The sequence below is a fragment of the Haliotis rubra genome, unplaced genomic scaffold (genome assembly GCF_003918875.1).
Source record: "Haliotis rubra isolate DU_JTF1 unplaced genomic scaffold, ASM391887v1 Scf1341, whole genome shotgun sequence".
Lineage (NCBI taxonomy): Eukaryota > Metazoa > Mollusca > Gastropoda > Lepetellida > Haliotidae > Haliotis > Haliotis rubra.
The window spans coordinates 40890-58828 of record NW_025765272.1 but is presented as its reverse complement, the minus strand read 5'-3'; the positions used below and the strand labels follow the sequence as shown (position 1 = coordinate 58828).

The window sequence follows — 17939 nt, the reverse complement described above, 5'->3', positions numbered from 1 at the left end:
TCCAATATTAATTATGTTGTTTATCTAAAAAATCAACAAGAAAACGGCCGGTATAGTGGAAAAATTATCAGGGCAAGTGATTTTACATGTGCCACTGTACCGGAGTACACTAGCAATTTTTAAAGTTATTTCCACCCCTGTAGAAGCTGGTATGATCAACAGGAACTATATTATGGATACACAACTTCTTTATTGCAATAGATGCAACGTTTCAGTGTAGATGCTAACACCGTTATGACTTGGTTGATAACAGTGTCAGCATCAACACTGAAACATCGCATCCATTGCAAAAAAGAAGTTGTCTATGCATACAAAATTGTTCCAGTTCAAGGGTATGGATGTTCGGCTGTCAGTACATTTTTCTCAGTTCCTCATCTCCCACCTGCCCTGAATTTACTTCATGACGAGGAAAACAAAAAGTATATAATCTGAATTTCCCCGATCAGTATGGAAAATCATGCCTTATGTCATATAACAATACTTATTCATCTGCATACTCTTTATAAGCTCAGGTTAGCTTAATCCTTCATAAACCATGAAAAAAAAAATTCATTTCCAAAGCAAAGTGACTCTGTCTATGTCATAAATTTAAATGTTTTTGATCTTAAAATGTCAACAACAAAATGTAAACAATTAGTAAGAACTAGTTTTTAAATTTTTCTATTATTTTTATCCTGTTTTGCATTTGCTCCCTTGCTGGTTAACCAGGAGCCGAGAAACACAGAAAAATATAGAGATGGCCCTTAGCCATTATCAGGGATATTCCTTCTGTATCACGGCTTTGTGTAAATGATCGATCAGACAATCCAATGGATCAAGCATACTGTGTATAACACTTGGTCTGTGCACAACCTACCTCTTTCTCCGTCTGGTCAGTGTGTTTGACCGTGCTGAAGAGCAGGTCCAGATGTTTGGTGACGAAGTCCTTCTTTGTGGATTTCCTCATGATGATGCCCAGACATTTGTACAGGAAGTTCTAGAAGACAAACAACAAGTCACACATCAGTGACAGACCTCATCATCCGTCATACACTAGAGTCCCGATCAACAAGGCTTTCATAATGTTATGACCTGTCAAAACTCGATACAAAATCACTGGTTTACGAATTACGTAATGCTGCAAACGCTTTGTGGATAGGGTCCCTAAACATCTAGCTACCTTAATAAGAAAGTAATAAGCACATCCTGTTTTGATGAGACTCTGAACTGCAGTTTGAGCTGATCAGATGGACAATATTTCTTACTGTTAACTTAAAACATTTATGATGGTGGTGTAATAATGAAATGTTACAGCATTGTATTCCCATAGTAGACACATGATACAATACATTTACATACAACCCATGTATCACATGAGAAAATATATTTAACACATTTTCATTGAGGTGTACCAGTCTGTTGATTTTCCAAGCACCCACGGCACAACTACAACAATTATTAAATATAAAGGTCTGTGATTGTATTACTATTATTAATATTTCCACATTATTAATATTTTTCAATGTAATCTCGCAAATCTATATCCAAATTCTATGTATGTTGTATGGATGGGCCTGAGGCCTTAAAAATTGAATAAATTCTGTCTGTCTGTCTGTCTGTCTGTCTGATTGTATTACAGCAGACATGAGCCCTCGCTCCACCCACCTTCTCCTCAGATGCGTTGTGGTACATGATCACGTGTTGACCCATCAGTTCCCCAAAATCCGCGATCCATTCCTCGCTGTCAATCACGTCGAGGCTCTTGGCCAGCATCTGTTTATAAAGTTAGACAATAGTTTCAACAGCAGTTTAATTTGTCTTCACATTTCTCACCATCAGATCCTACTCTTGACATGAAGAACTCAATGCCTGCTTGCGAAACATTCTAAAGATTATTTTATTTGTAAGCTACTACAATAGCATCGCAGCTCACAGAGCTAAAAACGGATCGCGATTAGGCAGTCTGCCAGGTAAAAATTGAAAGCAATGTATCCATACACGAAATAGAGAGAGTGAGTTAATTTTTACGCCGCTCTTAATAATATTCCAGCAATATCAAGGTGGGGGACACCAGAAATGGGCTCCATAGAACCCATGTGGGGAATCGAACCAGGGTCTTTGGCATGATGAGCAAACACTACACAAATATAAGTATTGCCATGTACAAGAATATTACTTGGCCTTCATTCCATGTATAACGGGTGTTGTATAACTCAGGTGGTCATGAATGCACCCCAAGACCCGGGTTATACCAAGGGATGACTGCATAAACTTAATCTTATTTGTGTGGATTGTGTGGACCTTGTTTGTCTGGAAGTCCTATACTCACAGAAATATCATACACATACAAAGGATATTACTCATGGTGCTCGGGGCTCATCAATCCATATTTCTTTTATGTAGACAAAAGCTTTCAGAAACATTTAGATGTATATAATGGACATAACTCTATACTAATGGTGCTGTGCACTGGTCAGTCCAATGTCTTGTTTGGAGATGACTACTCTTAAAAATATTCCATATTCTCAACAATAACACAGGACATCTTGATAAACTGTGTTTGCAAGAGTTGTATTTGTTTGTTTATTGTTTAACACCGCACTCAACAATATTCCAGCTCTATGGCGGCGGTCTGTAAATAATCGAGTCTGGACCAGACAATCCAGTGATCAACAGCATGAGCATCGATCTATGTATTTGGGATACGATGACATGTGTCAACAAAGTCAGCAAGCATGACCACACGATCAAATTAGTCGCCTCTTGGGACAAGCATGGGTTGCTGAAGACCAATTCTACCCTGAATCTTCACGGGTCAGTTGTACTTGTAACTGCACCATATATCATTCTCAGCTCCTTGAGGAGTATACAACCTATCAATCCGACACTGTGACATACAAATCTGCTATGTAATTGCTAGAAGAGTCACCTTCAGGAGCAAGTCTTCCCAGTTCTTCTGCGACCATTTCCCCTCGTCCTCCAGATGATCTGACAAACAAACAACCAATTACTTAACATACTACAGAAAATGTATTTCACATGTAACAATTAACTGAAATATGTTCTGCTTCTACATTTTGATTTGGCAGATCTTGAACCATTTGGCCAGAATAAATTTATACCCACCATCCCCACCACTAACTACTCCACCTCACATCAAGTACACACTCAGTAAGATCACTGCTACAGTGTATGTAGTCTAACCAAACACTCCTGAAAAGTTATGAATGCAGAATGCCATTTAGAAAGTGGTCAAATGTAACATATGTTATATTTAGGATTACACTTTCTCAGTAAAGCACAGATTCTAGTACTTTTGTTGGGTTGAGTCCCATCCGGGATTCGAACCCACACCCTCAGAGGGAGGCACCTAATGTGTGCTGGCGATTAGGTCCCTGACTCTTAGGGTGTGGGTTCAAATCCCGGATGATACTCAACCCAACAAAAGTACTAGAATCTGTACTTTACTGAGAAAGTGTAATCCCAAATATAACATATGTTCCTGATAAATTCTTTAAAAAACTGAAATCTGAAGAATAACATGCCTCCCACATATCAACATGAAAACTATTCCTGAAGATCTTGTAACTAATTTTAGTCTATTAAATGCTTCAATGTTCTCATGAAAACACTGACAAAGAAAACTGTGACTACAAATACACAATCACACCACCGATAGACAAGCTTAAGTACTGTCGGAAATACAAAACTGTTTTTAGGCTGTTACTCTGTATACCTAAAATTTACACAATTGCAAATAGCATATGTCGAAATAACCCACATTGGCCTAACCGGGCGTTCAGTGTGATACATAATAGGATATCCAGAAAAGCATGTTTACTCGTAAAATCGGGCAAAAAATTTGAATTTTTTTTTTATAGCTGCTGAAAACAATAGATCAGGCTATAGATGGCAATTAGGTTATTCAGCCAGGTATGACGATAGACCGTCAACCTATCGACGACCTAACAAGGGGTTATCTCAAAGATATATCTGTGCGTTTTCTTGTGTGCTGAATATGTCTCATCTATTGATTAACATTCTAACGTGTCTTCCTTCCATAAAACTTATGTTGAGATATGTAAAAGAGTACCCATAGAAAAGCTTAATTCAGCCATCGTATCAAATGTCTTTAAATATATACATGAAGGTGGTATGACCACCCGAACATCAACAGGACAGGACATTTTTATTTGTAAATTGTTATGACATGCCGTTTGCTTCCCCAGTTTAATTCCCCTAAAGGATTATCTTATCTCAGCTGATATCTCTATCCCCAGCGCGACCCCAACCAAAGTCTGCACACCCCTCTTGGTTTTGCTTTTGAGACGACCCCTCCTACCTGTTTCTTTTGATAGTGATAGTGAGACCTCATGGTAGCTACATCCTTAATAGTTTCAGTATTAAAGTTATTATTTTTTACATCAGCTATCATTTGTAATGAAGCTAAGTTTCATTTCAAAATGAGTGTTTAAAAGTGTCCTTTGTAATACAATATCATAGCTCACTAATTTGCATAAAGCCATGGTCTGTTTCAAATAAATCTTTTTGGACATAGAAAACCAACGCATTGTTCATTTCTGCACTAATCTCTCCTCAGTAAAGTCCTTTTTCTACATTTCCTATTCCCTACCACTGAGACTGTAGTTAGGCCAAACTTAGTGTAACAGATATTTCACACTATCACATATTAACTACATAAATTGTAGATATAAATGCAAAAAACACAGGGTTTTTTCTATTTCTGACAGTACTTTAGCAGTGTAGGAAAGATGTAGAAAATCTAGCCTGTCCACAGGACTGGCAGGTCAAATGTTTTACCAGTCCTGCCAAAATCTAGCCTGTCCTCCAAATATATATAAAACACCTTCGACAGTAAATATTCAAAAAGGTTATAATCATTATATATATGTCATTGGTTTGCTAAAATTGACCCGACATGAGGACGGACTAGATATTTTTTAACCCGTCCTCCACAAAATTCACCCGTCTCGGACGTTGGGACGGGCTATCTTTCCTACACTGACTTTGGTACATGTGGAAGATCCATTCTGTCTCAGATTCCACCTATTCTGACTGAAATCTCCATAAAGGACACTTGGGAGGAGTGACGTTATTGACAAGACATACACCACAGTTGTCACACTTATACACCATATACCAAGATTAGTTGGAGATACAGTGTTAAGCAGTAATTTTTCACTTCCATGCAAGCTCAATCACAATACTTCATCAGGTGCAATCAGTCAAATCCAGCACAAGATCCTTCACAGAGATAACTATCATGCCATCAGACTTACCATAAGATACCCTTGGAGAAACTATCAAAGAAAATCATGATGAATTTCTTTTTTCTTTTTTCAAAAACAAAAAGAGAGAGTGGGTAAACCAATAAAGGAGAAATTGAGTACGATATCACACAATCAGCCATACTACAAGGCCTGTGATGTCAGTTCCCAGTTGAGTAAGCTCTTACAGACATGCTCTACAGGAGACCCCTACTCAAGCTGAAGGGGTCGTTGTCGGCACAGGTACTACAGATATGTACCCCAGGTACGTTTCTGTATACAGACATGTACCCTAAACAAAGACAAACTACAGAAACGTATCCGGTACCCTAAACGACGGACGAGTCCATATTCCGCAACCCAAAACCGAAACCGTATGTAGTTGTTCCCATTCAGCTGATTGCGAGTGGTGGACGTTGTGCACCGTGACATATTCGTTACTGTGTATGCTCTTATATAACGATATCAAATGCATCTAATACAACAGTATGACCGTTCCGATGAAGAAAACTCCACAATGCAGAATGGATCGTCTAAGGGTACGTTTCTGTATTCTGATTTTGGCTAGGGTACATTTCTGTATACAGAAACGTACCTGGGGTACACATCTGTATTACTCGTGCCGACAACGACCCCTTCAGCGTAACATATTTGTTACTGTGCAGCCCTACTCAACTGGAAAGTGCACTGTAGTGCCATTAGTGAGTTAGCACCATTTTAAGCAACTTCTAGCAATAGTACAACAGTGAACATCAGAAACTACCTTTACACATTGGCTAAAACACAGCACCAAGGTGGAGAGTGATTGACTGATGAGTTCGGCTCAATGCTGCTTTGACTAGAGAGTGAGAGTGGCTTTAAGACACTATTGTCAATATTCCATGAATATCATGGTAGGGGAAACTAGAAATGGGCTTCACACTTTGTGCCAATGTGGGATATCAAACCAATGTCTTCAGCATGACAAGCAAATGCATGAAGACATGGCACAACCACCCTTTAGAACAATGATGCTTGAGGAATGGATTAGAGTGAGTTTAGTTTTATGCCGCTTTTAGCAATATTCCAGCAATATCATGGCAGGGGACACCAGAAATGGGCTTCACGCATTGTATCCATGTGGGAAATCGAACCCGGGTCCTCGCCAAGGCTAAATAAAGCAAATAACTAACTACTAACCTTGATATATCAGCATGGCTGGGTTACGCAAAGTCGAAAATATCATATTGCAGAGAGGCACTCAACAAATACTTAATAAATTTTGTATTATGCAGTAATGTAAATGAAATGCACCTACAAATTCCTTTAAATGACACCAAGACTATTGCCCGAGTCACACACTCATATTGAGTGAAGTGTCAACATAATTTTTTAGGGGTATAGTCTGGGCTGGAGGGGTATACTTTGGCCTGGTCCAGAATATACCCCTGGGGTATAAACTGGGCTAGCCTATAGTTTACCCCGGGGTATAATCTGGTGGGGGGGTTTCTGGGCTGCTACACCGGGTCTTCATGACGAGCAGATGTTTTAACCACTAGGCTACCCCAATGCCCAGAATGGATTAGAATTCAAAGAACAAACAAGTAAGATGTTGTGGTCTAACTCAAGTTTTGAATAGCTGAATCCAGTTATCAGTGTACTCATGTTAGCCAAACTCTCCCTCAACAGATAGTAGGACTTGTGTACTGTAGGAAGATCTATCCAGGGATGTAACTTGTAACATACCAATATTGCATGGACACGATTAATCATACACCACCCTCCATGACTAGGCCTTAAGATCCCATTAACATTCAGTTTCCAAAAGCTTGGGAACTGTCTGTTACCAAAGGTGTCTCACTTATTTTTGACATGTATAAAGTAACTTTTGACACCATGAAAATTGAAGAAAGAAGTTCAGCAACTAAAAAGATGATGTGCACATGCACAGGTTCCAGTAAACATTTTTTAAATTTTTCAAGTGTCAGCACCTACCTTCCAAGTACTGGACAAGTTTCGGGATGACGGTATCCCACAGCTCCACCAGGTTTTCGTGGATGTTTGTAGAGATCCCTTTCATCATCTGCAGGACGTGCACTCCTCGTTCTCGGCCATTCAGTGGACGACCCGCCAGAACCTGCACCACAACATTTGGTATGACAAAAAACACAGCTGAACCAATTATATTTTCCATGAATTTTTTTAAAAAAGCAATACCACAGGAGTGTGACTTATTCCTGAGTTGGGTTTAATGCCACTTTGACTAGAAAGTGGGTCTTTAATATTCTAATGACAAAGTAAAGATATAATATTAAAAGACAAGAAATGAAATTTTTCCATTTTCAATGACAGTGATGAAACTCAGAGCGGGTGAGCGGTCGAGCAAGTGAGCAAGTTTCACACAGCTTTTAGTAATATTCCAGCTAATCCAGCATTTTCATGGCTGGGGACACAAGAAATGAGCTTCACAACATAAAACTTCTAAAAGCCTGCACACTCTTACCACAAACTGAAGTACTTACAACAAGTTTGGCAGCAAGAGATGGAGGCTTGGGAATGTTTGCTGAAAAAGAAATTGGAACAAATTAGATTACACATGCTATTATGAAAACCCTGCACAACCAGGCTGATTCATCTCCCTGCTGTTGATAAATGATGGGAAACAAACATGGGACACATGCCTCCAATGAACATCTACTGAGCCACCCTACACAGCCTGTAAACCTAGACCTAGTGAGGTTCATGTCAGCACTATTTCAGCTATACCCTGACCTTCAACCATTGGAGAACAGAACCACAGCTGTCCACAGGTGGAGCCTTGACTGTCACAGTGAGTGAGTGAGTGAGTCAATATTATGGTTCAGCAATATTTCAGCCATACCCTGACCTTCAACCATTGGAGAACAAAACCACAGCTGTCCACAGGTGGAGCCTTGACTGTCACAGTGAGTGAGTGAGTCAATATTATGGTTCAGCAATATTTTTGCCATGTGGCTATGAGGACAAGGTTTAAAAGCAGAACAGTTCTGAAAGACGAGGATGAACAGCAATGTATAGCAAATAAACAAAAAAATGAGTCATTGACAGGTTGAGTGTCTAAAATGGCAGTCCGGCACATTCCCTCTAGCCTCCTATTGGGTTCACTTGCCTTCTCAATTCATGAATTCCCAAAATTGACATCTACCTTGAGTTTCATAGTCGATTTCATAATCGTCAGCATTCTCCTCCCTCTTCTTGGTGGACAGGTAGGCCAGACTTCGACAGAGGGCACCTGCTGCCTCCGTGTATTGCTCGGGGACAATCAGCTCCAGCAGGTACGGCCACAGCACAATCTCCATTCTCTCTATTGTCGTGGTAACCAGCTGCAGGATGTTCTCGCACATGCTGCGTAATGCCTTGTTGGACACCCATTCTGGGTCTGCAGGCCTCTTACCCTGAAATATAAACCATCGTCAGTAATTCCATTGTCTGCTCAGGGTCTACAACTCGTTTTGTCTTGTTAGTTTGTTGTTTAACGCCGCACTCAGCAATATTCCAGCTATATTTCACGGTCTATAAATAATCGAATTGGGATACGATGACATGTGTCAACCAAGTCAGTGAGCCTGACCACCTGATCCCGTTAGTCGCCTCTTACAACAAGCATGGGTTGCTGAAGGCCAATTCTAATCGGATCTTCACGGGTTTACTGAAAGTGGGACCACCAATTCAATGTCAGTGAGAGACAATGGCAAAAGGGAGTAGTACATTTATTTGTTGTGGTTGTCAGTAGCAGCAAAATACTCAAACACTCTCAAGATATTGATTGCTGTAGAAGTCAGAAAAAACAAAGTGTGATTTAGCACTATTTCCATACTTTCTAGAAAAACACAAGGCAGTCTGGACGCTTCAACACTGACCCCGGCAAAGGCTACTGAATGGCGGCCTTCACTACGTATACTGGGCGACATGCCATATATTTACTATTAAAAAATCCGAGAATGGGCGGTTAGAATTTTTTCACAGTGTTTTCATCAATACCATGGCAAAGTATACTTCACCAGAACAACTCCAATCATTACTTTTAGTGCACGAACACGTTATTCAAGCAGTTTCAATACACGAGTCGTCGTTACATGGGTGAAATGGAAACAGTGACGTACACCCCATTTTCAACACCAACATGTGTGTTGATATTATGTGTCAGCTCTCTATTATTAGGAAATTGTACACATAAAACATCGATCTGAACGACCACATTGAACATTCTAACAGTATTTTCTGAAAGTAAAACCAAAACATTAGACCAAAAAAGTAGACATACTCACCGGTGGGTCGTCAGGAAGAGCACACTGTCTGACAATAAATTCCACCATGAGTTGTCCCCCTTCCAACTCCAGGTAACCATGGTGAGCCATTGCTATGACAACCTGGGCAAACACTTTCTTCACCTGAAATATTTAAGTGCATATTACACACAGAACCTGCAATCATCTTAAAGCAATTTATGATCTGAAAGTTATGATCAGTTTAACAATTTCAAAGTGCTTATTGAGTGAGTCACATTAGGCTCTGCCCCGCTATGTTGACAATCAGAACCACTGACCAGGAGTATTTAAATATCATGAAGGGTCAAGGTCAGCAAGCTTCCACAGACCATGGAAAACACTGATATGGTCTCACTTATCCATCTGTTTGTCATTGGATTCCAATAAGTAAAGGGGCGGTGGGGTAGCCTAGTGGTTAAAGCGTCCGCTCGTTACGCCGAAGACCCGAGTTCGATTCCCCACATGGGTACAATGTGTGAAGCCCATTTCTGGTGTCCCCCGCAGTGATATTGCTGGAATATTGCTAAAAGCGGTAAAACCAAACCAAACTCACTCACTCCAATAAGTAAACACAGGAATGGGTTCGGGGAGCTACTCAGTCCTTCACTTACCATGTGAAGACAAACATTGGTTCCATGAGAATAGTTGTGCACCAAAATTAACATGAAGAGACAAGCTGGTACTGGTACCAGATCCATATAGCTGTTTAAGCATATTTTTACTATATAGTTTGCATTGTCATTGGATTATGAATGTCATAGCACCATGTATTGTTTATGGATCAGAGCCTGGAATCTTATCTGGTTCAGAAGCCACTTGCATACACAACCAGGAAAAACAAGTATGGAGTCAAGGGGCAGGGTTTTACATGATGCGTGATTCCTGCGTATTCGACGCAACAATTTTGTAAACGACTCTCAAAATATTATCATACCAGTCAAGCTTGACGCAAGTTTTATGGGTGACCCTCACAACTCGGTTCAATAAAATTGATTTGATAAGCAAAAAATGATATTGTCAGATTGTTCCAGAGAACTCAGAGGAGACAGTATTCCTGGTTGTTTGAATTGAACAATGCTGTAGTTTCATTTGGTGGTGTGACATACAGTTACACACTGAGAATGATTAACACAAAGAAATATTAAACTTTTCATGACTCCCAAATATTGAAAATCACTCCCAAAAATAAATATTGTGAGTCACCATGGCTCCCATTTTAAAAGTCTGTGTAAAATCCTGAGGCGGGATTCAGACAGTTTGCAGGTAAATCAGACAAAACAATCTACACTTTGTTGAAAGTTGGAACTTTCATCAGAATTGATTATTTTCTACAAATTGAGAGTTTACATAGAATTGAGTAACATTAAACAAGCTTCTTATTCTTATTGGACCAAGTATCCGAGTAGTACAACTCACCTCTACAAAGATGTAACATTGTTTATGGCCATAAGAAAAGATTGATTGATTCAAATAAAAGCAAATATTTTACTGTTATTTGCAGCATACACTGGAATTAATTAAACTAATAAGATCACCATGACTTTCTCAGCCCGAGCAGGTCCACATGAAGCCCAGGGAAGAGCTTACCTTGTTGTTGGTGTCCTGGCAGAGGTTCTTCAGTCCAGACACAACAACCTCCTTCTTGTCTTCCATGGAGGGGCCTGCAACACACGAGTCAGTACAGGTAACACACAGAACCTGTCGACTTATCCTAAACTGCATACCTGTCAACTCTCACGCATTTGGTGTGAGTCTCACGCTTTATTGACAAATGTCACGCTCTCACGCCTCCAAATAATAATCTCACGCATATCTGGTAGCCAAAAATAATTTCAAAATTAATACGCATTTTCGTTCGTTTTTGCATAAGGTTGAACATTGAAAGAACGCCTGAATGAACGAAGTACTAAAACGATGTTTATGCGAATGATTCGGCTTATTATTATTTATTAGCATGCATCTTTTAGTGTCAAAATAATGCCACCAGAAGGCTCCAAATGCTCCTGAAAATCACTAAACTTCATTTTCGGGGGCGGGGGGGCTAACCGAGACCCCCACCAGGACCCCGGCTTATTTTTTTTCAGTCTCACACCAAACCATCTTTAGGGGTTGACAGCTCTGTAAACTGTAGGGTAACTGTTGGTTAGCTCCACATATACAGATACTAGTTTACATTCAACTACAACAGGAAGATGCTGTCCATTGCCCCTTCCAGTCTATATCCAGGTGTGTCCTGAGTGAAATCAAAGCATTTTCTCTGTGTATTAGAATAATCCAATGGGCACTGTCTGTCTGTCTGTGTCTGTCTGTCTGTCTAGAAATCTTTATCCTCAGTGTTGTCAAAATGTTGGTTGGTTGGTTGGTTGGTTGGTTGGTTGGTTGGTTGCAGCAGCACTCAGCAATATCCCAATTATGTGGAGGCTGTCTGTAACTAATCAAGTCTGGACCAGACAATCCAGTGATCAACAGCATGAGCAATGTCGGAGGAGAGCCAAAGTGAACCAGGTGCTAACAAACCTACAAACATAATCAGCGTGAACAGGGATCAAACCCACGATCATTGTGTTTTGGCATGTCCAAGGGAAGCAACTCTGCACAGCAAATGGTAGTGCCTCAGACTACAGAGCCCCTATGCCTCCTGCTAACATCTTTATCTTACCTTCATGTAACTTGTAAGATACTTTAATTTCATTGGTCAATGACACTTTTACATGTTTCCATGTCACCCCTCCCTGGAGGGTGACAACTGGAAAAAATATTACCCACTGCCACGGTTAATAATTAACCATTTTTATAGAAGTTTTAAGCTTGTCAGAATATGTTTCACTGATCTTAAAATCCATTTGAGAGGCAGACACCATTTTGTTTACATGTCATATAGTCGGTAGCGAGCTTATTGATCTTCAAAATAAAATAAAATAATTTTGTACATTCAACATGGCGGTAAGATAATACATTCTAAACTTCTCCCTTGGGTAATACGGTCTGATGTACGCCTTTTTGTAGCAGTGTTATCCCTCGCCTACTGGGACACTGGATACATCAGACCGTACTTACCATCAAGAGTAGCATACAACTTATATAGTGATGTATCAAGATCACCACTACCAATGTTCTGTTGCTTTTCTTTCTGACAAGGCATTCATGGCTGTGTATTGCAAGCTAGGGGGTTTACTCCAGCCTTACAATGGCAATGGACTACCACAGAGCTATCTTCAACAGAAGGGGCCAATCACGTTAAGAGTGATGGAAACTGCCTGGTTGATAAACATGATAAACAAAAGAGACTACTGCATCAGCAGACTGGTGTTTACACAAAGTGGTGTTTAAACCAAACAATCAGAGGCTGCTCACCAGACCAGGCCAAATACCCCCTTAAGGCCTAAAAAAATTTGTTTGTGGTTCTGATTGCCCGAACAACCCTTGAATTCTGGTGCTGACCCTAGTTTTTTTCAGAGGTATGAATAAAATAAGCTTTCGGATACCATTGTTTTTTCCCGGCATCCATGGACATCGGTCAATCTGACAGAGAAAATCGAAATGATGGCCGCAAGCTTGACTGAATAAACAATAACACATTGATAAATGTGTTATTAGTTCATACTTTACTTCTAAAATAAAAATGTAAAGAAAAAAAAATCCTACCTACCTAACCTAAATTTTAAAGAGGTGTAATCGGAACCACCACTTTTTTTTTATTTGGCCTAACACAGTGACTGTAGATTCTCTTGCACAAAATGCAACATCAGGGAGATAACTCTCAGTTCCTACCTGCAGAGTTAATGATGTGTTTGAAGATGGTGAGGACACCAATCCTTGTCTTCTCATTGGTCGTCTCCAACTTCTGAAGCAGCAGCCCAACAAGTCGCCCCGAAAATGACCGGGCTGAGGAGCAATATTAACATTTGGTTCAAAATTCACTCATCACATTAAACAGTGTGCATAACATTTTGTCTTGCGAATCAACAAGTAAGTTTTCTTGGTCAAAATGAAAAACTAGATGAGGCAAATGAAGACATGATCTGACTGTTACAGCTTGGGACACAAAAGCGATCTGTCAACTCAGTGACTGTATTGATATCTAATCTATCTGTCCTTATACAAGAGCAGTTATTGAGCTATCAAAACATTTCCATGGAATAGGGATTCAGGGTTTTGTAATTTTATTTCACGATATTTGGGCAAAGAAATGTTTAAGGAAGCACTCTAAACACAATCTAAACAGCAAAAGGCACTGGCTCACTACTTTCTTTGGTTTTGTGTGAGTGCAAAGTTTTACGACAAAAACAAAGAAGTTTCCGAGATATTGTCCAGAAAAACAGCCATGAACAGTCAATGTGCACAGAGCGCAGGTCACGAATCAGTTGAAGTTAAGCAACGGCAAGCTCGGACAGTCCTTGGATGGGTGACCATGTTTGAAAACTTGACTCCTGAGAGTTTCTAGGACTTTCCGTCCTGCCCCACAACGAAGAGCACATGTGATACATGTGGTCTCACCTTAGGCAAGTGAGTTTGTTCAAAATTGCCTCTGTTCACCCAACAGAAAATGGGTACCCGGTTGGATAGAGTCATGTGACTATAACCTTCTAGCGCCTAACAGGCAGCTTGGGTTATCCGGGGTAATAATAATCAGGGTGTTAGCACTTTGAGCATGCTTTGTTGTGCAGATGATTTGTTGTCTCATTATTATTATTATTAATGTGAAATTTTTTTAAAACAGAAATTGTAAAGGTATAACACTAAAGCATTAGTTGACAACCTATGTGTGATTTCAAGATTAATACATATTGTTTTAGAGATATGGTTTGAATAAAACCATTTTAGAGATGGGACAGAGGATTGCCACTTTCCCTTAACAAATAAACATTACTCAAAAAGAGGTTTTAACAAAATGTTAAGCAAAAATATGCTAAATAAACATGGCATCATTGACATAATTCTTACACTACTGCAGTATATCATGTCTTACACTGCTGCAGTATATCATGTCTTACACTGCTGCAGTATATCATGTCTTACACTGCTGCAGTATATCATGTCTTACACTGCTGCAGTATATCATATCTTACACTGCTGCAGTATATCATGTCTTACACTGCTGCAGTATATCATGTCTTACACTGCTGCAGTATATCATATCTTACACTGCTGCAGTATCATGTCTTACACTGCTGCAGTATCATCTTACACTGCTGCTATACACTTACTGCTGCAGTATATCATATCTTACACTGCTGCAGTATATCATATCTTACACTGCTGCAGTATATCATCATCTTACACTGCTGCAGTATATCATGTCTTACACTGCTGCAGTATATCATGTCTTACACTGCTGCAGTATATCATGTCTTACACTGCTGCAGTATATCATGTCTTACACTGCTGCAGTATATCATGTCTTACACTGCTGCAGTATATCATGTCTTACACTGCCGCAGTATATCATCGAGATGTTAAATATAAGCAACTGAATTATGCCGAACAGAAGATTTATGAGTGCCAACTGACCGATGATGGTAAACGATCTGAGAAGCTCGTTGTGGTTCTTGATACTCAGTGGGTTTGTGTAGTCGGGAACCTGCAGTACCTGGAACAGATAGGTTCAGTCTTCTATACAACATTACAGACTTAACAAATGCTTTGTTTGTTGTGTAACGCTGCACTTAACTACATTTGGCAATCAGTGATTTGACAGCGATCTGCAAATATTAAAAGTCTGGACCAGACAATCATGTAATCATGAACATAAATTTACACAATGACATGCATAAAGGAAGTCAATGAGCCTAAGCATGTGACCCTGTTAGTTGCTTCTAACAACAAGCATGGGTTGATGAAGATCAATTGTAACCCTGATCTTCATGGATTTACACATACCACAGAGTTAGTGACGACATTCAATCTCAAACAATTTTTCAAAATTGTGAACTCCATAGACAAAAGCACAAAATGTCTTAAATAGTGTTGAGGATGCTAATATCCATTCTAGTGTTAAATCTATAGACAAATGTATAACAAGTTTAAGGATGATAGCGCATATACCATTTCTGGTGTAAAATCCATTCACATTTGTGATCTGACATTCATTTCCCATTCACCTGTGGACAAACATAACGAGTTGTCTTACCTGTGCAAAGAGAATATTGAAGAGGTTGTCAAAGTGTGGCTCCAGAATGGGGCTCTCTTCCTTACACACTGCATCGAGGACCATGCACAGACCCTGAAGACAAAATGAAAACATAGATGGGGAGAAAAATACTTAAATGAATTCAATTGAGTAAGATTTAACAACGATTAGATGGTATTCTTCTTAAAAGACAACAGTGTTTATAATTTTCATACTGCTTAATCTTTCTGATCATGTAGCCAAGTAAATATGTGAGTGTTGTTGTCTTATACTGCTGTCAGCATCACGTCACTGATATATCAGAGCAACATGTTGATGAGAGAGTTTGGAGCAAGCCAGCCTTGGCAACAACCCACACTGTCTGGTCATGATGACAATCAACCAGGTCATTCATTCAAGAAACCATTCAATCCTCTTTTCAATGACTCACAATCAACCAGGTCAAACATTCCAGAAACCATTCAATCCTCTTTTAAATGACACACAGTCAACCAGGTCAAACATTCCAGAAACCACTCACAATCAACCAGGTCATTCATTCCAGAAACCATTTCAATCTCTTTTCAATGACACAATCAACCAGGTCACACATTCCAATGACCTCTTTTCCAGAAACCATCAATGACACACAATCAACCAGGTCATTCATTCCAGAAACCATTCAATCCTCTTTTCAATGACACACAATCAACCAGGTCACACATTCCAGAAACCATTCAATCCTCTTTTCAATGACACACAATCAACCAGGTCACACATTCCAGAAACCACTCAATGCAACAATCAACCAGGTCACACATTCCAGAAACCACTCAATCCTCTTTTCAATGACTCACAAACAACCAGGTCACACATTCCAGACACACAATGTCAAACATAATGATGCAACCTTTCTGGGGACTGTGCCTTGTTTGTTATTTGTGTGGCCATTTCAATTTAAAGTGTGTACTACGTCATTCTTCAGCTCCTTGCCAAATGACAAGCAACTTAATGCCATTATGTGACCATTACCTGAGTGATGTGGTACGGCTCCGGATGGCGCCGGTACAATCCCAGCATGCCCTGCAGTATCTTGGGGAACTGTTCCTCCAGCTTGTCCTGGTCCATGACGTGTGTCATGTGACCCACCGCCTCAACTATTGCCAGACGGAGCTGTCAAAATTATCAAGATTATTAACATCTGATCACCACTGACACCTACAGATATATTTCTTATGCAGAATATATTGGTCAGTCTACCATAACAGTGATGGATGCCTGATTTTGATTGGTCAAAACAACTCCAAATTAAAGTAAGAGGTATCTAATCAACAGTTAGGCTACCTACTTTTTCAAAACACGCACTGATTTTCTCCAACAAAAACATTTTTCAGCAATCACTTAACACTGTTTGAAACCATCTTTATATGTCATATCAAGTTTCTGCCATTTATGAATATTTTAGGAAAATTATTATTGTCCAGCTGGGATATTATCATGAATAAGATTTTTAGTGGTGTTCCGATGATAATTTTTTTTCGAAAATCGATCGAAAGAAGGATTAAAAATGATTATCGATTGTAAAAAAAACATTTTTGATTAATCAGAATATTTGTTGTTTTTGTAGAACACCCTTGAACTAAGTATACTAAGCATTTAATTTGATGAATAGTCACAAACAAACGTGCTCAACAGCGTAAAGCTATGCGCATTGTAAAATTTTAACCACTTTTATTGTTTAAATACAATTGCAGTGTCTTACTTGCATGCGTGCATTTCAATGCATGACAGTATTAGTTATAAAAAAAAAATAATTAGAAAAAACCTGGGGAAAAACCCTTAAACTTGGTGATTACATTAAAAATGTATATATTTCGTTTATAATCGATAATCGTTCACCACAAGTCATCCGACAATCGATAGTGGATTTGGTTTCCAATTCCCAACACTAATGATTTTCATGATTATGATTTATGTTGACAGTAAATGGTGGAAGACATTTTGCTTTTGTTATATTTTCATGGCCTGCGATCTCAAGCAACTGATAACAAAACACTGTAGGGACAGTATGTCCCCAAAACAAGTGGACTTTTTAACATATTAAATCAAAACAATTGTTTTCCTACTTTACTCCAAGTAGTATTTCATAGTCCTTTTAGTTTAAACAGTACAATTTAGCATTTTTCAGTTGTTTTATGCAAATGAGGAAACACAGATAAGAACCTCTCATTACATGAACAGATTTCCAATATTCAACATGCACGTCATTCCACATTG

General features: G+C 39.3%; 1 protein-coding gene across 1 annotated transcript in view; it reads right to left on the bottom strand.

Annotated features, from left to right (window-relative positions):
• Nucleotides 1–17939, bottom strand: part of LOC124267866 (maestro heat-like repeat-containing protein family member 1) — a 67585-nt gene that overhangs the window by 33966 nt on the left and 15680 nt on the right. The window contains 12 exon segments of the mRNA XM_046702854.1: nt 857–976; nt 1645–1752; nt 2909–2967; nt 7242–7383; nt 7769–7809; nt 8431–8680; nt 9554–9676; nt 11141–11214; nt 13325–13438; nt 15065–15143; nt 15684–15776; nt 16695–16835. Of these exon segments, the coding sequence (XP_046558810.1) occupies nt 857–976; nt 1645–1752; nt 2909–2967; nt 7242–7383; nt 7769–7809; nt 8431–8680; nt 9554–9676; nt 11141–11214; nt 13325–13438; nt 15065–15143; nt 15684–15776; nt 16695–16835 (1344 nt within the window).